General features: G+C 38.7%; 1 protein-coding gene across 1 annotated transcript in view; it reads right to left on the reverse strand.

Moving 5' to 3' along the window:
* nbas (NBAS subunit of NRZ tethering complex) overlaps positions 1-24657 on the reverse strand; it is a 238312-nt gene that overhangs the window by 209686 nt on the left and 3969 nt on the right. Inside the window, exons 2-11 of the mRNA XM_048530416.2 lie at positions 17259-17307; positions 16575-16611; positions 16140-16217; positions 15196-15243; positions 14428-14471; positions 13169-13302; positions 10633-10766; positions 6622-6720; positions 3568-3706; positions 2325-2387 (exon numbers count right to left, since the gene is read on the reverse strand). Of these exons, the coding sequence (XP_048386373.1) occupies positions 2325-2387; positions 3568-3706; positions 6622-6720; positions 10633-10766; positions 13169-13302; positions 14428-14471; positions 15196-15243; positions 16140-16217; positions 16575-16611; positions 17259-17307 (825 nt within the window). The remainder of the gene's footprint in view (positions 1-2324; positions 2388-3567; positions 3707-6621; positions 6721-10632; positions 10767-13168; positions 13303-14427; positions 14472-15195; positions 15244-16139; positions 16218-16574; positions 16612-17258; positions 17308-24657) is intronic.

The raw sequence follows: 24657 nt of genomic DNA on the forward strand, positions 1-24657 counted from the left end.
GAGCATGCTCAGCCATTCAATATGATCATGGTTGATAGTCCAACTTATTACCCTGTTCCAGCTTTCACCCTATACCGTTTGATCCTTTTACTGCGATGAACTTTGATTATTTTGATCACTTCATTCAAAATCACTTCACTGCAGCATTTGTACAATGTCTTTTACCTTCTGCATGGACCTCAAAAGTCAGAGCACAGCAGTGACTTCTGTAGTCAATGATGGAATTAATACCAGCACGCCGATTGCCGTTTGCAGAATGCTGGTACGCATCCAGCTGTTTCTTGATATCACATGGACTCAATAAAACTGGCTGAAGACTAGGATCGCACTAGGAACCACAGAAGGATGATGAATTGGCCCATCCACTTGGCAATTCTGGCTAAAAATGGATGCAAATGCTTTAGCCTTTGCATGGATGTAATTACTTTAAGGATACAGATATTTATGGAGCTGCCTTCTCCTGTTATTGTTTCAATGTGAATCACGACTCACGACAGAATGAGGCATGATTGCAGACTTTAGATCTAATCAGTTAGTTGCGGGATTGCTTAGCCCATCAATCACAAGTGGTTTCTGCTGCTTATCATGCAAGTAGTACTGTATATTACTTCGCCAGGTTGACACGTCATTCTTAGGTGCTGGTGCTGCTCCTAGCATACCCAACTGCACTCTTTATTGAACCAGGGTTGGTCCCTAACTTGGTAATGGAGGATTCGGGACATGTTCGACAATGAGGTTACAGATTGTAGTTGAATACACTTTTGCTGTGGTTGCTGATGTTCCACAGTGCCTCACAGATACTCAATCTTAAGATATTAGGTCTGTTTAAAAAAAATTAACCCATTAAGCATGGTGTCAGTGCCATGGTGAGGGTATCCTCAGTGTGAAGATGCGACTCTGTCTCCACAACGTGTATGCTATGGTCTTTCCCAATGTGATCATAGACAAAAGCATCTGTGAAAAGTACCTTAGCGAGGATTAGGTAAAGCATGGTTTTCCCTCTTGTTGTCTCAGACCCACCCCTTGCAGATCGGTCACTCAGGCCCCTCCCGGGGATGGAACCTGAATGATGGCATTGGGTGGTAATAGGCAGATGGTTTCCTTGTTTGACCTGATACCTTAGGACTTCATAGTGTCTAAAACCAATGCTGAAAATCCCCAGATTAACACAGCTGGGTTTGCTGTTGCTGTTTCTGGTGTCTCGATCTGTCCAATTTCATTCCTTCTTCTATTTGTAAATACCAGCTCTACCAAGTCTAAGTGCCTTCCTGGCCATTTTAGGGAGAATTTGTGGAGTAACAGGTAGGTTAGACCAGCTAAGGCCAGTAAGGATTTGATGTTCACCGTTGATCTAGTTTCTTTTTAAATTCCAGATTAATTAATTCAATCAAATTTCGCCATCTGCCATGGTGAGATTCAAACCCATTTCCACAAACTAATAACCTTGGACACCAATTATTCATCCAGTGATATTAATGCTACTGCATAACTAATTTATTTTACATTGATGAAAACGGTATTCAAGCAAAGTTTGATCAAAAGATAGAGCTTGAAATTCACAGCAACCTGTTTCTCACTTGAGTTTCTGCAAACAAATGAATACACTTTTCCAAGCTGAGTGGAATACCAGAATTGACGATGAGCAGATAGGAGGACATTTCATCACACATGCAAATATCATCCTGAACTTAGATAAATGTACTTCAACACAAAAAGTCAATTTCAGAAAAGTTCCCATGGAACAGGCGAGGTGTTTTGCACGATTGGGTAGATCCCGATTCACAGCTCTATCTCACTAAAAAAAAATACAACTGCCAAAAGCTGAAATCATAAAGTTTTTCGCCGTTGTTGGAAGACATCCAAAACAGCCAGTTTGTCATACGCAAGTGCCCCATTCTACTCCTAACTCTCTACTCCTTTAAAATGCTCCCTCAAACCTCTCTCTAACCAAGCTTCTGGCCCTCTTGTTCTAATGGCTGCTTAATGGTGTCAAATTAAGTTTAATAATGTTTCTGAGAAGCATCTTTAAACATTTTCCTCCATTAAAGATACTCCATAATGGAAATCTGCTGTTAGATGGGTATTCATTCCACTGTCTGAAAACAGATATAAACAGCAAGGGATTTGAGGCATGTGATTAGATGGCAAGGATGAGGTGGGGATCTCACGTCCATCACCCAATCAAGCTACTTACCGGCAGCTTCTGGACCAGAAGCCAATTAAAGCTTTGATATCAGGCTTCATTTTTCCAACGCAGTAAAGTGGAATAGGATTTCCCTGACATACTCTGAACTTAGGATGATGACTCTGTCACACAATCTTACCTGCTTCGGTTCCCGTCTCCACAACCCCCGAAAACTGAGCAACTTTAACAAGCTTCTTTGTGACTGTAAACAAAGCAGAAGTTGTAGATTATTATTTCATCATTTCATTTTGAAATAATGTTGTCTCAGCTGCGTCATACACAGTTGCCCACTGAAGAGTAGCAGGAGATTTGTGACAATGCTTTTAGAATTTGAAAAAACCAAGTTGGATTCGGCTTAACCCTAACCAGGCATACTGATACTGACTGAGCTAAAATCTTCCGAACCTCCTTAGATACCTGGGGAACAAAGAATTGGGTATTTCACACGTCAGTTTAAAAAAAAGGGCATAATTAAAATATACGGGCTAGTCAGTTCAATGTCAGTGACGGGGAAACATTTAGAAATGATAAAGGAGAATATCAACAGTTCTTCAACTAGCAAATGAAAGTCTACATAGATTTTTAAGGGGGGGAAAACAAAATCAAACTTCATTAATCTGATTGATGTTTTTGATGAGACGGTGAGGATGAGATCTTTGTAGCCAAAGTGGTGTCTATGAACTTCCAAAACGCATGTTAAAAAGTTACATGGATCCATGGGGTTAAGGCAGTAGCAGCAGCGTGAATACAAAAGGAAAATCAAAGCTGAAAGGAAGAACTCTAGCTCTAAACCTCACAGATGGATTTATAAACGTTTTCTGATCACAAAAAGAGACATATTTATTTTTAAAATATCCAGGTTTGATACCAATGACATAATTCCCTTCCGCTACACATTTGAGTGATTCTCTACTCCTTAGATGTTTCTTTTGGGAGATGCAACCAGGACAAATCTCCGAATTGAACTTTTCAGTTCTACCACTGATGCTACATTCAGATCCTACATCTTGAAGAAATTTGGTCTTGAATGAGCTATGTGGTTTTCCCACTATCACGGATACAGGTTAAGTAAGAGCCTTCAAAAGGAAACTGGACAAATATCTTTTGAAGATAGAGTGAATGGGAGGGATGAATTAGGTTGCTCTTCATAGAGCCAGCACAAACTAGATGGATTGGACAGCCTCCTTCAGAGTTGTACTACTCAATGATTTCATGTTCTTCAAATGAACGATTGTGCAAAAGAATCCACAGCTCTTTCAAATGCAGCATTCTATTTCAAGTATGAAACTTATGGCTAAAAATATTGCTCATTTAAACTCTGTTAATGCAATAAACATGTTACTTGTTTAAAAAAAAGCCTGCAAAGATAAATTTCTACTTACACCACCAACATCATCTTCATAGTTGGTAACCTGCTTGTAGTACGGGGCACCAGAAAGAACTCGCCATGCAGTTATCCCATAACTGCTTGCTTTAGATACTCCTTCCTCATTGGTTTCACAGCCTCCTACCAGAAGTAACCTGCATCATTATAAATTCTGTCTTTATTAAAGTATAAAATAATTGCTTTCACATAGATACAAATGGTACTTTTAATAAAATATGCACATTACCCTTTCCTTAGCTCAATCAATTCATCCTTCATGTCTTCTGTACAGCTACATACCAAACAACAGCCTTCCAAAATGGTATTAGGTGGAATGTAAAAACAACACAAGATACTAAAATACTATTTACAATATTCCCAACTATCCTTGTAAAGTAATTCAGATTTTAGTAGAGGAGTGTAAATTCAATAACACATTCTGCTGACAGGCACTACCCAGGGGGACTCAAGTTGCTGTCAATTACTAACGAGATTTTGGGTCATTATATCTTCTCCTGTAAAACATTACTTGCAGTTTTTTATAACATCAATTAGGAGTAGAACTATGGTCATTCAGATCATCAAGCCTGATTCGTCATTCAATGAGGTAATGGTGAGTTTTGAATTCCATGTTCCCATCTACTTACAGTAAACTATTAGGAAGGTAAGTCAATCTACCACTATTTTAAAGTCATTTAATGACCATCCCGCCACTGTCTTCTGTGGTGGCATTCCAAAGTTGAACAGAGAGAATAATTCTCATCTCGGTCTGAAAACGGCAACCCTAATTTTTAAAAACAGTGCCCCTTAGTTCTGGACCCACCCGTAAAAGAGACAGCTAATTTATCATGTTCTTTGAACATCTCATTTACTTCAATCAAGTAACCCCAATTCTTCTAATCTACAGAGAAACAATCTCAGTCTATCCATCCTGCCTTCAGTAGACAACCCACTTATTCCAGGTTATCAATCTGGTTAACTTCCTCTGAACTATCTCTAATACATCTGCATCATTCCTTAAATAAGGAAGCCAAAACTGCACAAAGCATTTGAGATGCAGACTCACCAAGGCCCAATAAAACTGAAGCACAATGTTATTACTTTTAAATTTATTTTCTCTTGTAATAAAGGAACGCATTCTAGTAAAAGTCTCAGATCATAAGACGTAGGAGCAGAAACAGATCATTCCATCCATTGAATCTACTCCACCATTTAATGAGATCATGGTTGATCCAATCACCATCAACTCCACTTCCAATATCATTAAATATGGGAATCAAGTCTCTTGGAATTATATTTCCAAATCAATATCTTGCTATCACTGAAGTTTTCACTTTTTACAGTATCTTTGAAATTAGATATTAAATCGAGGCCTTCTCTGCCTTCTCAGGTGTACACAAAGATTCCATGGCACTATTTTGTACAGCAGTAGGGCAGTGATCATCAGTGTCCCACAGATTGATGAACACACAAATTAGGAGCAGGAATAGGCCACTTAGCCCCTTGGACATGCTCCACCATTCAATAGTAACATGGCTGATTTAATTGTCACATCACTTCCACACTCTCACATACCACTGGTAATCTTGGACTTCATTGGTCAAGATTCACAGTGATCAAAAAATGCCTTAAAAATATTCATGGCTCTGCTTCCACTACTCTCTGGGTAACAGAGTTTCAAAGAAAACCAAAAAAAGTCTGCTCATTTCCATCCTAAATGAGAAACCCTCTTTCTTTTTTAAAAAGACTGTATCCTGTGGTTCAAATCTCACCAACAATACTTTCAAGATCCACCCTGTCAAGTCCACTCAGGATCCAATGTTTTAAGAAGATTACTTCTCCTGGTCGAGATTTGTCCTTTAATAAATGTTGCAAAAACATTAACTATTAATGCATTAGCAAATTAAAATTTTGTGAATGTTCATGGTAAGCACATTCATTACTGCTTTTCCTATGGTGTGACTATCATTACATTTCTGAAATATTAACTGCCAAAGAATTTTGAGATGGTCAGTTATTGTAAAAGAAATAGATAAATATAAGTCTTTCTTTTGAAAAATTCAGCAGCATTTCTGTTTAAAGATGCTGACTGTGTGTTTCTAGTATTTCTAAGTTAATAGGCTATTAGCAAGATTTCAGCGCCAGTGCAATATAGTTATCCAGAAACTGTACATTCTTGAAAAGAAAAATAAATGGCCTCCTGCTATCACATAGGTTTTCTATTGCAGGCACATTACATAACTGCAATTTAGTTTTGCTGCTCACATCCTTACAAAGCAAATGCTTAAATTATCTGATCACTTTCAAGCAGGTTAATAGTTTGCAGCCTGGTGACAGCACAATATTTGAACTGAAGTACTTACAATACATATACGCTATGCCCACAGCAATGTGGATAATTCTTATTTAACCTCAAAATAGTCTGGCAAGTCACTCAGTTGCATCAGAGTATGACAAAGTTTGATAAAAAGAATGAAGCCAGTAAGCACCCTGAAGCAATAAAAGCAACCACAGCTTTGTGACCCTGAAAGACCACCTAATCAACATCGTGAATCACAGCAGACAATTAAAGAACTAACAAGGTGTGCAGTCTCCACAATTATCCTCATCCTCAATGATGTATCTTCAGCCAGTGGGACCAAGTTGCAGAATATTACCATTCCTTCATTGCTTTACGGTCAAAATTGTGGAACTAATTTCCTAAAATCACTGTGGGTTTCCCTAAACCCCAGAACTGCATCATTCAAAAGAGTCAGCTCACCAATTACTTCAGAGCATTTAGAGATGGTTAATAAATGGGACCCTAGCTGACAATCCACATTCCATGTATAAATAAATAAAAACAGATGGACATTGTATTAGCTGTGTATCCAACCGGTAACAGAAAAAGGTATTAGGCAAGATGTTACTTAAATCACTGATGCAGATTGCCCACCCTGCTTTACCACAAGCTTTGTTATACTGATACCTCTCAAACTGATTTATCATTGGATATTTTAATTCATTTCCATGAATTTATCAATTATACAAGAATACACTACCAACGCAGAAGTTACAAAAATGTACTCACTTGTGGCCAAGGTGATAGATCACTGTAATAACACCATGAGAATAATGGCTATTAAAGTTGAAGCTGTGACTTTCTTGATAACTTTGCTGGGTTCCAACACTGCACAGGAGAAAACAAAACAAAAAGAGAATTTCAAGGTCTTGGGAAATGATTAATAAAATTGCTCAAGTTTTTCAATAAGTCTAAAAATTACAACTACCAACATTATTCAAGGAAGAAATTACAGGAGCAGCTTCCGGCACCTGCATATTTACAATTGAACAAGGAAATTAGAAAACTGTTCTGTAAGGTGCCCTGCTTTCCCACAAACTTTGTTCCCTTGACATCCTTCCAACAGATCCAGTATTACACAATGTGAAACTGCTAGACTATGCACCAAGCAATCCAGAAAATTTTAGAGTTTGTCTGTTCAACATTTGCCAACGCAGAAAGTTAAGAACTTAATTGAGTACGGAGCATCACACAGATTTTAATTGTTCAGCATTTTTAAAAGCTTACAAATTAAAGTGAAATTCAAAATCAAACATGTCTTTTCTCTCTACTTTAATTCAATCCTCTGTTCCTCTCTTTACTTCACTTTTAAGTATATGATGTTATACTCTTTACAATTCTAATTCGCAATTCCTAGTTTAGACCCATCATGGCTCAGTCAGATTTCTTCAAGAAGATTGGCTGAGGAGAGGCACAGTTGCTTGCACGGCTCACGTACGTTGCAGATCCACTGTTTGGGATTTATTCGGAATCAATGGATACCACAAGTCACATTTCACTGGATCAATTCAATGCATAACACCGCTTAATTACATGGGAATGGAAACTTTTGAGATAGACACACATTTTTTTGATGAGGTATATATTTCTGTAGAGATACATCAGATTAATTCCAATAGCCTATTTTCTCCCACTGTTAGATGTCTCCAGATCACTGGAGGAAGGAAAAAATGCACCTTTGGGAGACTGCAAAGTTTTGAAATGCGGACATATATGAGACGAGGCTGGAAAGTTTAAAATTCTGATAGGTTGATTCCTTATTGCCATGAATCCTCTGCAAATGTCTCTGACCCCGTGTTCAGGGCAGACTTTTGAGTGAAGATGCATGTAATTTTCCTGGATACTTATCCTGAAAACAACAGACAGTCAAATGCTCGACTAACAACTCGGTAGCAGCTTAGTGTCACAAGTGCCTTACTCATACCTCCCATCACAGCTCCCACTCGTCCTTTAGCCACCAACAAATCGATCCATAAACTGACACAACTCCCCCCAGGGCACCCAACACCTACTTATGCAACTCTCCATTCATTCACTCATTTATCCAATCACTAAACCATGCTCATCCATTAAATGACAAAGATCTTTGCAAATTTACTCGAATACAGCTGCTAAAGACAGCTGCTTCTTTCAACTACGCTTAATGGCGTTATCTTGGAGATGCTCTACTGCCCATTTCTGCTTTAGCAGGAATTCAAAATTTACAGAAGAAATGCATAGTGCTGCAAACCTGCAGTTTAAAAAGTCATTACTGGATTTAAATCCAAACTGATGAGCCTGGCTTCAGTGGTGGGCAAGTTGTTGGAGAGAATCCTGAGGAACAGGATTTACATGTAGGTGGAAAGGCAAGGATCGATTAGGGATCGTCAATATGACTTTGTGCATGGGAAATTATGTCTCACCAACTTGATTGACATTTTTAAAGAAGTAACAAAGAGAATCAATGAAGCTGGACCGATGGATGAGAAACATATGGACTTCAATAAAGGTGCTCAATAAGATTGTTCAAGGTACACTGGTTAACAAGGTTAGACCATATGGAATAGAGGGAGAACTAGCCATTTCAAAACAGAGCTAGCTCAAAAGGTAGGAGACAAAGGGTGGTGGTGAAGGAGTGCTTTTCAGACTGGAAGCCTGTGACCAGAGGTGGGCCACAAGGATTGGTACTAGGTCCACTACTTTTCATCATTTATATAAACAATTTGGATTTGAACATAGGAGGTATGGCTACTAAGTTTGCAGATGACACCAAAATTGGAGGTGTAGTGGACAGCAAAGGTGGTTACCTTGGAGTACAATGGGACTCTGAGCAGATGGGCCAATGAGCAGATGAAGTTTAATTCAGGTAAATGTCAGATGCTGCATTTGGAAAAGTAAATCAGGGCAGGGCTTATCCTTAGGGGTATAAGTCCTGGAGAGCCTTGGATCACAAATTCCCAGTTCCTTGAAAGTGGAGTTGCAGGTAGACAGAATACTGAAGGCGGCATTTGGTATGCTTGCCTTTATTGATCAGTACATTGAGAATAGGACTTGCGAAGTCATGTTGAGGCTGTACAGGACATTGGTTAGGTCATGTGTGGATCAATTCTGGTCTCCCTTGTGTAAGAAGGATGGTGTGAAACTTTAAAGGGTTCAGAAAAGATTTACGAGGATATTGCCAAGGTTGGAGGATTTCAGCTAAAAGGAGAAACTGAATAGGCTGGGGCTATCTTCCCTGGACCGTCGGAGGCCGAGGGTTGCTCTTATAGAGGTTTATAAAATCATAAGGGGCATGGATAGAATGAATAGCCAAGCCTTTTCCCTGGGGTGACAAGTCCTAAACTAGACAGATAAGCTTAAGGTAGAGGGGTAAGATTCAGGGCGGACCTAAGGGGCAACTTTTTCATGCAGTCTGAAAAGCAACCCAGATTTTTTGATCAATGGATTAATTTAGGATATCTGGTCAGGATGGACGAGTTGGACTGAAGGGTCTGTTTCCATGCTGTACAGCTCTATGACTCTACACCAATTAATTTACATATATAAAGCAAATTCTGCTGATGACTATAAGAATCACTATAAATGCTTTACTGTAATTTCAAAATTAAAAATGATCAAGACCTGCACGTGCCACTAGCTCTGACAGTGTAATTTTTCCTGAAAAGACATATACAACGTTATCAGGATGGAAAAGGAGGCTGTGTGTCTCTACAGCTGGAATTTAATGCAAAATACCATACATTAATCTCCAAAGTGCTCTCAGGATACTTTCTGGATGGTATGAAGTTAAATACAGTGGATGTCCAAAGAGTTTGGGGATTCAGATGTATAGATCTTTAAAATGTCATGAACAGTTGTAGAAGATTATCAAGAAAGCTAATAGAATGCTGACATTTACATCTAGAAAACTGAGCTGCCAGGATGCAGACATTATGCTACAGTTATCCAAAATGCTGGTTAGACTGCACTTAGAGTGCTGACAGCAGATCTGGGCACCATATCTTAGGAAGGCTATATTGGCCTTGGAGGGACTGCAACATAGGTTTACAAGATGATGTCTGGACTTCAGGGATTGAGTTATGAAGAATTACAAAAAAAAGGCCTGTATTCTTTAGAATGTAGAAGATTAAGGGGTGTTCTGATCAATGTCTTCAACACATTAACAGGAAAAGGTTAGATAAAAATAAAGTATTTCCACTGGTTGATTTTAGAACAAGGGTTCAGTGTGCAGATTCGGGCCAGACAGTACAGAAAAGATGTCAGGAAGCATTTCTACAGACAAAGAATGGTAGATGTAACAGGGATGCACTGTGGTTCAGTGATTAGCATTGGTCTTCACAGGGCAAGGTGCTCGGGTTCAACTCCTGCCTTGGGTGATTGTCTGTGTCAAGTTTGCATATTTTGCCCATGTCTGCGTGGGTTTCCTCCTAAAGTCCAAACGCTGGGGGGATTAGCTATGCTAAATGCAAGCTACAGGGGTAGGGTAGAGGCTGAGTCTGGGAGTGGTGCTCTTCAGAGGGTAAGTGCAGACTCTGTGGGCTGCATGGCCTCTTTCCACACAGTAGTGATTCTAGGTTTGGAACTTTCTTCCAAAAATGGCAGATGATGTTGGATCGGTTGTTAATTTTAAATCAGATTCTGATAAATATATTTGTTTAAAGACATTAAGAGGTATGGAGTTAGGCCACAGAATAGCCATGACCTCACTGAATGGCGGGATAGGGTCAAGGGGCTGAACATTCCCGAAAGACTATATCTTACCTGACCAGGTAACTTTTCAACTGCCCCCGATAGTTTACAACCAGAAGCTCTGTTGAAAACTGAGCACCATCAGTGGACTCCAGAAATATCAATCCTGCCACAGCATAACTCAAGTCACCTGCAGAATTAGCAGTCTGAAAGAAGAAATAAAATTGTCCAATTTATTTGGCATCTTTTATTAATTACTCAAAAATTTGTAATGTTGTAGTGAGTGTTACAGCAGCATATTGAAGATCAAACACATTTCACAAATAAGGGAGTCCAATCAGCAAATACTTCTTAAAAATCACTTTACAAAGTCAAAACACCACAAAACAGGTATTCACCAGTCTTAATTCATTTTTTCTTCCCCAATAATGACTTCTCCTAAACCTTCAGTTGTTTACAACCCTACTCCTAACCAAACAACATAACACGTGATCTGATTCTGGGACTGTTATGTGTCAATTGTCATTCAAATTTTAAGATGTGAGAATCAAGATAATCTGGTGAAGTAATTGGGGGAAGGTCATTAACCAAGCAGCTGAAGATGACTGGGCCGAGGACACAATCCTGAGGAACTCCGGGAACAATTTCCTGTGGCTGAGACGAATGCTCCTCCCCACCAGCCACAATCATCATCTTGCTAGATTAATGGCACAGTCTATTATGACCCAGCTCATGGTATCACTGAAAAAGATCAGAATGAAGCTGACTTGACAGACCATAACATTCACTTTTACAGAATGGTTATCATGATGGACAGTAATTGGACATATTTACAAAAGAATGTCAATGTTTTTTAGTTAAAAGGAAACAAAAAGTTAACGATATAAAGAAAATATATTTTGTAAAATCCTTAACATGAACAATGAAAAGAAATATTGGACCCTTTGCCCAGCAATTCTCTTATGTGTCTCTTCCCAAGACACATGGAAACTAGCCGACTAATAAAACCCTAGGAAAAATCTTGGGGCTTTCCCCAAACCAAGTGCCTTTGACCTGCTGAAACAGCTTAGGACTTATTTCTCACTCCAATGGCCTGGAGACAGCCAAAACCTAACTGTTCTATTGCCGGTCTGGATCTTTTCTCTCTGAACTGTATGTGCTTGTGGTCCTTCATTGTTTGTCTCCCTCTGGGGCATAAACTTTAAGTTAGCACATACTTCAGCAGTTATCTTACTAGATGGCTTGATTTTTGGGAAATGCTATTTTGAGCCAATGCTAAGAATTCTTGACTTCTAAAAATATTACCTTCATAGAACTGGAAAAAAACACATTTGTTACTACTTTGAAACTCAAGTTCCCAAGTAATAACAAAATATTTTAAACCTTCATCACGGTAAATATTGCCTCACTTCACTCTACTGATGATTGACAGTAGATTATTGAAGGGGTAATTAGACAGGTTGGCCAGCTTATTGTGAACAGAACATAGCTAGTTAATCTTCCACATTGTCAAGCACGTGCCACTACTGTACTGCAGTGGAACAGATTAGATTTGTACTCCAGTTTTTTTTCCCTCATCCTATACAGAAACATAACATTGCTATCTGTCTTCAATATAAGCACAGTCAGCAAGTCCTATCGCTCTACAGCACTTACCAATACGTTGCATCAAACTGCATTGATCAAAGTGCCGATTAAATTACAAACCTTCCTACTTATGATGCCTTTAATTATCAACATCACATCACAGTCAATACATTTATGCTTTAAATTATTGGCAGAGAGTGCCACCAAAACAGTATAAAGCACTCAAGTTAGAAAATATAGTTGTTTTTAAACCATTCTTTACATTTCTGTGGACAAGCAACTCGACCAAATAATTCAATCTTGTTCAATTTAATGTATTACTTAATGATGACCACACAACTATTAAGCACATATAACCATGGGAAAAATATTTCCCCCTTGACTTTCCCCGACAATATCCCTCACAGCAGCAGGGATCAGGTTCTATTCCACCCTGAAAATAGCATTTCCAGTAAATCAAGCCATCTAGTAAGATAACTGCTAAAGTATTTGCTAACTTAAGGTTCGTGCCCCAGAGAGAGAGAGATTAACAATGAAAGGCGACAAGCACATACAATTCAGAGAGAAAAGATCCATACCAAAAGAACAGTCCTGGAGACAGCCAAAACCTAACTATCTGTATGGAGTTTGCACATTCTTGCGTCTGCGTGGGCTTCCTCTGAATGCTCCAGTTGCCTCCCAGAGTCCAGAGATGTGGACTGACAAGGCTAAATTTTCCTGTCGTGTCCAGGGGTGTACAAGCTGGCTAGGTTATTGATGGGAAATGCAGATTTACAGAGATAGGATAAGTAGGTGCGTCTGGTTGGGATGTTCTTCAGAGGGCTGGTGTGTACTCAAAACGGCCGAATGGCCTGCTTCCACACTCGAGGGATTCTATGAAATTGTACACAGTCAAGGTGTCTTTTGGGCATATGTTTCCAAGGACCTGAATATCCCTAGGGCAAAAGAGATGCCTTGTTTACAGGGAACAATGTTTTGCACATTTACATTTAGAAAAATGCAAGATATATTTCAGTGATACCTGTGGAATGATGAAAAGTTCACTGCCCATCAAATCAAACACTTTCACTGTGCCTGAACTGTCAGCATAAGCCAACAGTGTACAGTCGTGACTCCACGTCACACGACGCCACTGAGGGTGTGGATCTTTCGGAACTATGGACAGACATAGGAGGAATTGTTAAAATTTCTGGACTTTAAACATCCAAAAGAATCTTGCCATTAATAAATCAGCATGATGGGTTATAGAAAGGAAACTAACTTTCATCCACTCCCTGAAAGACTGCTGTAAGGAAACAATTAGTCACGAGATACATCATCTATTTAGTGCCAGTTTCTTCAAGGTCTGCACTAAAACCCAAAGCCATGATTTTACTGTTTTTTGATCCACCAGATTAAAAACCTGCAACACATATCAATCAAATCGAGATATCGATGATGATTAGGACACAGATTGATAAAAACAGCTTCCTGCAGAATACTAAATGGGTTTGTAAAGATTAACAGTTATAACAAGTTTTCTTCGCATGCTAATGATAAAGAATAGCTACAAGAACGTTATCTGTGGTGATGATTTAGCCGGGCTAGGTAAATACTTTTCAACCACTAATCTTAGAACTTCACAGCACCGAGAAAAGCCATTGCATATGTGCTAGTTTTCAGAAATGCTGTCCAATAAACCCCTATCCAACGCTCACCCAATCATCTACATCATTTTAACTAGGCCCGAAACGTCAGCTTTTGTGCTCCTGAGATGCTGCTTGGCCTGCTGAGTTCATCTAGCTCCACACTTTGTAATTTTAACTTTCATTGACTTCTTTTTAGTCATTTATACTAACTCTCATTAGTATCACCAAATCACAAATATTTGCACGAATCTCAAATGTTCCAAATTGAAGAAACCCCGAAAGATTATCAACTTATAGTTAAAACGTATGTGCATGATCTTAAAGATGCCATGTGCAGTGCATCTAATACAAGCAGCCATGCAAAACATCAGCTATACTATAAGAAATAGAGGCTACTCGGGTGGAGAGTTGCTTATCTGGGAACACAACGCGGCGTAACAGATTCTGAAACAGCAGTTAATCTACTGAAGGATCAAACTTGACAGGTTAGCTACATATTGGGATTTCTTTTTAAGTGTACAACTATCAACAACCAAAGAGGGGCACTGATTACCATTAGGAAAAGATGACAACTAAATCCCACCTTTCAGGTTCCCTTTAAACAACAGAGTCCCTTAATGACAGTAAGGGAACATTTGAATTGATACCGTACCTAAACATTTTCCAATGACAGAGCCAAATTCATCTCTTGCAGATCTGAAAAAAAATGTCAAAATTAAGAACTGAACAACGTTAACTTTTGGTCAATAACTTTAGGACTCAGATTATTTTTCAAGAATATCTTTACAAATAAATAGTTAAAATTAACCATATTTGATTCATGAACATTACATAATTGAGCTACACAGACTAGGACTGATCTGCCAAACTAAGTTCGCTGATCTCTGTTGGGAAACAATGAACTAGAAGGTGAAGGTGGCAAAAAATGAATTCCATCATCACACCTCCCCCACCACCCTTTGGCTAACAGAATTTGATTTGCTGGCTTTTCCATAATCAGTCAAAAGTAGCTGTATTGTAATCTGAACTGATATGTTTTTGCTGAGGGAGCAAGAAAGGAAAAATGAGAAAATGTCGCACCTCTAGTGGTGCAGTAAACGAACAGAAAACTGTTGGAAATCCCTCAATAAGGTCAGTAAAGCACAATTACCTATTGAAGCAAGAATTGAAATATTCGGTTGCTTAAGCAATTACGGTTGAACAATATGGGTGGGAAGAGGCTGCTGAGGAGTCTAAACTTCGGGACAAACTAGTTGGACCCGTTTAACCCATGTCATACTTCTGTACTGTGAATTAAGTATAACGTTAATATATAGCAGAAAAACAGGTAAAAATTCACTTCTACAACAATCACTCATTAATACAAAAATATAATAACATAACGAAAGAACTAGAATATTTTGCAGATATCATAGAGTACCTGATCTCAATACACTGGTCCTGAACCACTGCCAACAATTTTCCATTACTGTCAGAAAACAGAACATACCTTTCAGCAAAAATTTGATGCGTAAAAACACAGAACTACAAACATAACACTCAGATTTTTTCTAAACCAGTACACTCAAAAGATAGCATGTGTTCTCTTGTTTTTTAAAAACAAGAGACTAATACCGTGCAGCATTAGTCTTAATTGTAAAATCAGAACATTTGGTACTATGAAGGTTTTCAGACTAGTGCTTCCAATGCACCTAGGAAAATAAGACACAGTGAATATGCTAATGCAAAAGCAATGTCAATGCAAAGCAATATTAAATACACTAGAATTGTTTGAAAGGCATATTAATTAGAGTCTTTTGTTTATAATAACCAGTTCGAACCTGGTTTATTGTATCAGGTAAATTTTTTGTGATTTGACCTTTTAAAAACCAACAGAAATCGGATTTAGTGGTTACTTCGCACAATAATTTGCCGTCTGATGAAGCAAATGGCACTCTGTTATTTATATGTAAATGCTTTTACACCTTCAGAGGAGGGCAAAATGTTGATTTAACCATGTAAAGCAAAAAACTGCTGTTAGAAATGCACTGCTCCAATAGCTTCACAATGGTATTGTACAAGCAAGTTTATCAAAATGTATTAAATGGTGAGAAAGTGATGCACTTAGACAATAAATATTGGATAAGTAGAACACAAAGTTAAATCTTGTTCATTAGCATCATTTTGATACAAGCGATTTAATATTTAACACAAACTAATAATCCTGTATTTTTAGATCTTATTGAACAATAAAATGGTTCATTTTGAAAGATGCCTAAATAGGTGATATTCAAGTTATTAGCACTGAAGGTCTCTCAGATTACTATAATTGGTAAATCATACTTAGAAAATCAAACCATTGAAGTTATTGAGTGAGATAATTACCTGGCTACAACAAGTTGCCAGTTGATCTGCTTGTTAATCAACTGGACGAAACTAGGAGAAAGCAAAGAGCTGGAATGGCTGTGTGGGAGAGAGAATTCAAGAACATTATGACAAAAAAAATTGCTATGAACCAAATAAGAAAACGCTATTGTACCAATTAAACTTTACATTCACACAGATTCACCAAGAACACAATGAACTGACAATATGCACTGTCGCTGAAAGATTTCAAAATGGAGAAATAAACTGATTCCACTAACACTAAAAAGTGCAACTCATAGTGAATGTTAAAATGAAAGAAACTCATTAAATATCCGAATTAAAATTAATTCACAACAGTATAAATAATAAATGGACGATAATTTCAAACTATTTGAAACACTCCTCCCTACAATTCCAACAATAATATGAAAAGAAAATTTCAATTGCAATTACCTATATCTGACATACTGAACCACAAATTTAAGGGGACCTGAAAACAAAGAAAATTGTTGAGAAATGGACAATGATGATTGCATTTATTCAGCGTTAATATTGTAAATATAGCAAGATAATATTCAAAATAACTAATTAAGCTTTAATTTGCAAAGGTAATGTACAAACTTTGATACTTTTTAACTAATCTAACCACCTTCACCGTATACACAACTGAACAAAGACACTACACGCTGTCTAAGAAAACACATTTAAAAATACATTTAATAATACAATAACACATTTAAAAATACAGATACTTTATAAAAATTGATGCTGATTCAGATTTCAGAACACAAAATAATCTTTAAATTTAAAATATAACCCTGAAAGAGAGTGACAGAAATTTAGCTTCATGATTGAGACATCTAGTATAAAGATGTGGTTGATTGTGTATGATGCTAGAAATTTTCCAATGTCACAAACTCAACTCAATCACAAACAGATTGTATAACAAACTGTTCAGGGAAAACAATAGTGAGATGATATTCCTTATTTTGCCTGAACAGCCAAGTTGTTCACATAGCAGTGATTTTATATGAGGAATAAGCCTCATGTATATTTATTTCTACTTTAATAATGCAGATTGTGTTGGAATTTTATTCCGAGATGTTCACTATGTGTTCAGTTGCTCACACTACTGACCAGAAATGGTCTTTACAAGAATGGATCCGCATTGTTGGTGGCCCTTGGGCTGCAACAAGATAAAACAAGACGTTAAACTGCAAGTCATGGTGTAATGCGTTACATTTTCAATAATACTCTTTACAAAAAAAATAACAAACTTAAAAAACCCACTATGTCACAAACATCACTACAGTTCCTTAGGGTTGTCTTAGACAATCTTCAGCTAATTCGTTAAGGATGTTCATAATGTCAAAAGGGGAGATGCAAATAATAACTGTCGTATGTTCTTTGCTTCACAAATCATGACTCATCTCAATTCCTCAGTTTGGAAGCAGTCTGTAACACATACAAGAAAACATTCAAGCTTAGGCTGACAAGACAATGTAGCAATCAGGCTACACAAGTGCAGGCAATGACCATTTCCAACAAGAGAGAAGCACACCATCTTCCTTACGAGCGCTGAATCTCTCCATCAACATTCAGGTGGTTACCACTGACCTGATCATTGACCAACTGTACCAACAATATAGTAGAACAAGTCAGACCCTGAGAATTCTGTGGCATGTAATTCACCTGATTCACAATGCCTGCTCGACAAGGCACAAGTCAGAAACACAATGAGATATTCTTCACTTGCCCCGTAGAGTGCAGCTCCAACAAGGCACAAAGTTGAACATCATGCAGGACAAAGCAACCAACATGTCTAGCACCCCAACAACCACCAAAATAACATGGCTGCAGTATCTACCATATATTGACCAGAATGCATTACAAAAACTCATCCAGGCTCCTTCGATAGTACCTTCCAAATGTGCAACCTGTACCATCTAGAGGCTTGAAAGCATTGATACCTGCAAGTTCTCCTCCAACCCCACACCAGCTTGACCAGAAACTACAATGAAAACCCAAGAAATGCAGAACAATCTGAGTCAAACCCAAAATTTGCTCACAGCACAAAGGATCCCTTGCTCCCAAAAGAGGCCTAAGCTGGCCTCACCAAAAATCACATGCCGTATACAACCCAAGACAGCCACAATGACATACATCCATCCCGCCTGCCTTCTTCAGCCCTACCTCAGCCTAGCTCACCACCACACACACCTTGCTCCCTCCCATACTTAACCCAGTACACCTCAACTCACCACTTCCAATCGATCTCATTCCATCCCCACCTCAGGGTCAAAATATGTCTAACTTCACTTTAAACAAATTTGATATCTACGCCTGTACAACTATCCAGTGGGGAATTATTGACATTAATGATTCTCAGAGAATAAATTCCTCCTCATTTCCATAATGGATGTTGAGTGCCTTATTCTCAAATAAATGCAGTCAGTATTAAATTTGTTTGTGAGGGGAAAACATCCTCCCACACTCTGCCCTGCCCTCTCAGAATATAACATCTTTACATAATATCACCTCCGTATGCAGTTGTGACAAATCTCTGCATTTTTACTTTCCGTTCTACTTACAACAAAACCCTGTCATGACTTCTGAAAATACCAGACAATATCACAACAATTACCGGAAACGTTCTGTCACACCAGCAGGGCAAACCGATTACAGTTTGCAGTACAATGGTATACAGTCAGTGGGAATTGCCCTCGGAGTTCTCAATGTGGACTCCAGAAGCTGCGCAATAACTTGGCATCAGGTCAAACACAGGCAAAGAAACTTCTTATTGGTTACTGCAAACTGCTAATACTCAACCATTGAGTCAATACTCCTCCAGGTTGAACACCACTTAGTGGAAGCACTGAAGGCAGCAAGAACGTAACATATATTCTGAGTGGGGTCTTCAACGTCCTCCACCAGGAGTGCCTCAGTAGTACCATGAATGATTGAGCTAGTTCAGTCATAAAGGATATAACTGTTAGCTTGAGACTGCAGCAGATGATGACGAAACCAGTTAAAGGGAAAACATACTTCACCTCACACTCACTAATGTGCCTGTGCAAAACAATGCCTCTAAGAGTGATCACACATACACTGTGAGAACAAAGTCTCACCTTAACCTTGCATGGCTCTACCACCATGCTAAGTGAGGTTGATTTGAATTCTATCTAGCAACTCAAGGCTGGGCAGTCATGTTGCACTATGGACCATTAGCAGCAGAATCACAGTCCTATACAATCTACAACCTCATGGCCCAGCAAATGCACCACTCTATAACTACCATCAAAACAGGGGATCAACTCTGACTTAATGAAAAGTACAAACAGCTTACCAGGGGCAGCACCAGGCAGACCTAAAATGAGATGCCAACCTATAAGCTACACAACAGGACAACTTGCATACCAAAACACATAAGCAGCCAAGTTATAAACAGAACTAACCAATTCCACAACCAACAAATTGGATCTAAAGTCTAGTCTTACCACATCCAGTTGTGAATCACAGTGGGCAATTACACAACTCACAGAAAGAGGAGGCTCCGTAAATATCTCCATCCTCAATGATAGGGGAACCAAGCACATCAGTGCAAAAGTCAAGGCTATATTCGCAACACTCTGTAACCAGAAGCGCTGAGCCGATGGCCCAACTCAACATTCTCCAGAGGTCCCCAGTGTTTCAAATGCCAGTTTTTAGCTAATTTAGCACACTACACGATGTCAAGAAACAGTTGGAGGCACTGAATATTGCAACACTATGGGCCCTGATAACACTGACTATAGTACTAAGATTTGTGCTCCAAAGGCTGCCATACTCCTCATGAAGCTGGTCCAGTACAGATACAACACTGGTATCTACACAACAATGAGCAAAATTGCTCAGTTAAGTCCGGTTCACAAAAAGCAAGACACATCCAACATGGACCTTTCTGCCCCACCAATTTTCTTTCAAATCATCAGTAAAGTGATGGGAAGGGTGATCAACAATGCCTTTAGCAGCATTTACTGCGCAATAAATTGTTCACTGATGCTTAGTTTGAGTTTCATCAGGGCTACTCAGCTCCTGACCTTGTTACAAGTTTGATTCAAAACATGGACAATGCAATGGAAGTCTAGCGGTTAAGTGAGTGGCTGCTCCTGACATCAAGCCAGAGTGCAGCGTCAAGGAACCCAAGCAAAAGGAAAGCCAGAGGGAATCCAGGTAAACCCCTAATCTTGTTGAAATCATACCCAACACAAAAGGAATATGGTTATGGTTGTTGCAGGTCCATAAGACCGTCAGACATGGGACCATTCAAAGAAATCATGGCTGATCTGATAATCTTCAATTCCACTTTCCTGCTTTCTCCCCGATTCCCTAATTGAGTAAAAACTTGTCTCTCAGCCTTGAACATACCTAATGTACCAGTTTGAACGGTCTTGTGGTAAAGAATTCCACAGATTCACTACCCTCAGAGAAGAAATTCCTCCTAACCTGTATCTTAAAAGTGTGATCCACTATTCTGAGATTATGCCCTCGAACCTCAGTCATTTCAGCTCCAACACAAGTCTGCAGGATTTCCTCAGGGCAGCGTCCTCTGTGCAACCATCTTCAGATGCTTTAACAATGACCTACCCTCTCCATCATAAAAAGACAGAAGTAGAGGCCTTTGGTGACGATTGCACAATGTTCAGCATTATTTGCAATTCTTCAAATACTGAAGCAGTCCATGTCCAAATGCAGCAAGACTTGACAATATCCAGGCTTGTGTTAACAAGTGACATTTGCCCCACACGTGCTAGGAACTGGCCATAAAATTTAAAAGGAGTGCGCTATTCAGCCACTCCAACCTGCTCCACTATTTCATAAGATCTCCCCGCTGCCTCAAATCCTCTGGCAACTACTCATACTTTTAAAAATTTACCTGCATCTGACTCTCACTGCGCCGAGAGATTCCTTTGCATTTCACTTTTCAATGAATGTACCTTTATTGTATATCAATGTCCCTTCAGTTGTGTTTCCCCACTAGTAGAAGTATCTCAACATGTACCCTGCCAAGACTGCATGAAATCTCAGATATAAAGATCTCAATAACATCACTTCTCATTCTTCTAAATTCAATGAATAAAGGCCTATCATGTTAAGCCATTCTTGATAAGCAAATCCCTACATCCAGGAATCAGCCCAGTCAGTCAGTCAGTCAGTCAATCTGTTAGAACTGCTCCCAATGCAAAATACATCCATTCTTAAAAAGGGGGACATAACTGTACACAGTACAACAGGTGTGGCTTCAACATCACCCCGTACAGGTGTAACAAGGGTTCCCAACTCCTAAACTTTTGACAATAAAGGGTAAAATTCCATTTATCATCTTACTTGCAGAGTCTGCATGTTAACCTTTCATGTTCCATGCACAGAAGCACCCAGATTACTCAACGCAGCACTGTTTAAATAATAGATTGCCTTTTGATTCTTCCTACCAAGACCTCTCCTTTTCATCCATTCAAGTCCTCATATCAAGTTCTTGTCCACTCACTCATATCTATATCCCCTTGCTGATGCCTTGTATCCTCATCACATCAATGCTTCCCACCTATTTTTATCGTATCAGAAAATCTGGATACATTACACTCTGCCCATTCCTTCAAGTAATAACACATGGTTAATAATGGAGAGCCTAGGACCGATTCTTGTCCAAACCACTAGCTACATATTTCTATCTATCCACGGTAATACACTACTGCCAAAACCATCAAGTCCTATCTTGTGCATCCAGACATTCAATGCTATTATCATCACTGAATCCCCCACTACCAACATGATCAAGGCAAAGAACAATTCAAAGAACACGGATTAAAATTAAAATACAGACCAGCTATGCCTTCATTAAGCGACAGTCTCATGACACTGAATGGCATACTCAGGCTTTGTTTGCCACTTCCATACATTTATAACGTAAAGAAAAGATTGATCAGACTGTCAAAGTCTATGGATTTTCTACTATGATGGTATTATCTTTATCTTGTGCTATGATACCAGATAATGCTAATATAGACAAGTCAGATCCCAAAATTAAACTTAATTGAGCATATTTAATTTTTCAGCTGGTTTCTATGATTATCAGTCACTCAAATGTACTCACACAAGCTTGTTTGATAACAGGATACAAGTTTATTATACAAAGAAATGCAAACAAAAATACAGTTGGAAAGATTGTAAAAGAAAACATCAAAACAACCTTTTAATCTGTTTCTCAACACAACACATTCCAAGACTCAATCCCAGGAAAATATCAGCCTTAACAAAACTTTTCAAAATCTTGACTTAGCTTGTTTTCCAGTTTATTTTTCCTAAATTAGAGAGACAATTTTAGAATTGCTTTTCAAATCCCATGTCATGAACCTTTCACCATCCTAACAGAATGGAGAAAAATTTGGGCTAACAATTTGAAGGCTTCATCTATCTCAAACCATCCTGATTTGGAAGCTCCTCAGATTAGAAAACACATTTGCTGGTGGTGGTTTGTTACCCTGAACTGCAAGCTCCTGCTAAGAAAAACCCTTTTCCCTTTTGAACTAAACTCTTGTTTCCTTCTGAACTGAACTAAAAACGCAGCTAACAATTTTACAGCATTTATCCTTCCTGTCATAAACTGAAAAGGATAAGCATCTCCTTAATTAACACTCTCTTGGGTGCATCAGGGATTTGATGGCAGTCGTGTCTTCTTGGAACTGATACATGTAGGGCACTGTTCCAGAATGACTATCTAACGTTTTACATAACCTGCACACAACTAAATCAAGCCCTCTGCTTCTATTTTGAAATGCAAATCCAATTTCATCACAATTATAATTCAACTTTTTAAAATTTAAGTAGTTAAGTTTAAATAGGGGCCAAATCCTTGAACAAAAGTTTGTCCTACAACAATGGTCAGTTTCAGGATGAATTTTTTGGCTGTGTAATGAGAGGCTGAATTAAAGATGTTTCAACTTATACTGATTCTCAGTTTCAAGATTCCGCAATCATCGATGCTTGCTCCAGGTAAAATAGCAAATGCTGTAAAAGTGAAACATATTGCAAAAAAAATCAGCCCTTTTCTTTGCAGTGCTGCAGAATCAGGAGATAATATATAATTCAGTACCAATTAGGCATCATTTCAAAAAAAACTTCACTTGATGGAACTATAATTACATGTGACAGAAATGAGGCTTTACATGAGGTTACAGAATAAGTAAATTACACCAATCCCATTCATCCAACTAAAAATCTACTCATGCATGTAAACCAATTTATTGAAGTAATGGATAAGGGAAAGTTCAATTAAAATACACCTTGATTAAGAGAATTTAACACGTATTTAATCACGTAATACAAAAATTAATTATTTCTTTCAGCCCAACTAAATGGCAATGTATCAAAACTGGCAAGTTATAATGAGTATTCAAATTTGTAGATAAAGAAGAATTCAGAGTGACAACACATTTGTTTCCCTAGCCTAGCCATAGCAAGGTGCAAATAGAATGCGATCTTTTAAGCTTTACCATTGCATGTACTGTAGGCTTAATAAATCCATGCTTCTTGATCTCAACGCTCAAGAACCGTATTGATTTGACAGTTGATAGAGCTTCTAACCAGCAAAACAAAATTTCCCAGTATCAGTTTCAGTTATGCACGCACTGATTTTGGCAATGCAGCATTCCCGTGAGGTTAGAAGCTACAACCCTGAACCGTTTCCATCACCTCTGCCACCAGGATCTCCCCAGCGCTCCCTCCACCAATCAGCTCTACCAAACACATATACTTTCTTAACAGGCTCCCTCACCAACACCAACTTCCATTAGTTCAACTCACATAACAGGATTTCTCCCATCACAGCAGCAACTTAATTTAGAATGCATATTTAAGGTAATAAAACCTTCCAAGGCACTTCTCAAGAAAATTAGAGCCTGAACCATGAAAAAGTAACATTACATGAGATAGCCCAAATCTTGGTCCAGGGAATGGGTTTTTAAGCAGGTCAAGGGGAGCTGCACAGTCAGTAGTATTGAGGGAGTGGATTCTGGAGTCAAATCTGAAGTCAATGGCTTTAGTCTTTTTAATATCCAATTGGAGGAATCTATTGTTCAGTCAGTATTGGGCTTTTTTGTTTTAAAATGCAAACTGCCGCCAACTCAACCATGCCTCTCAGTAAATTAACAGAGTCAGTACTAACGAGGCTGGTTGGCTCGCCAAGCTGGTTTGTTGTTCCACAGATGTTTCATTACCATGCTGGGTAACATCATCAGTGCAGCCTCCGACGAAGTGCTGGTGTCTCTTCTGGCTGATGACGTTACCCAGCAGGGTAACAAAATGTCTGCGGAACAACAAACCAGCTCGGCAAGCCAACCATCCCCAACACCCACAAACTGAGCTACAAATCTACTGCAACACCTTAAAGTCAGTTCTAGATTTTTTTCCCCCCGCTCATCAACCTATTCAAAATGTCGCTACATTCCTCTGGAGCAGGTGGGACTTCAACCTGAGCCTCCTGGTTCAGAGCTTAGTA

Source organism: Stegostoma tigrinum, chromosome 4 (genome assembly GCF_030684315.1).
Source record: "Stegostoma tigrinum isolate sSteTig4 chromosome 4, sSteTig4.hap1, whole genome shotgun sequence".
Taxonomy (NCBI): domain Eukaryota; kingdom Metazoa; phylum Chordata; class Chondrichthyes; order Orectolobiformes; family Stegostomatidae; genus Stegostoma; species Stegostoma tigrinum.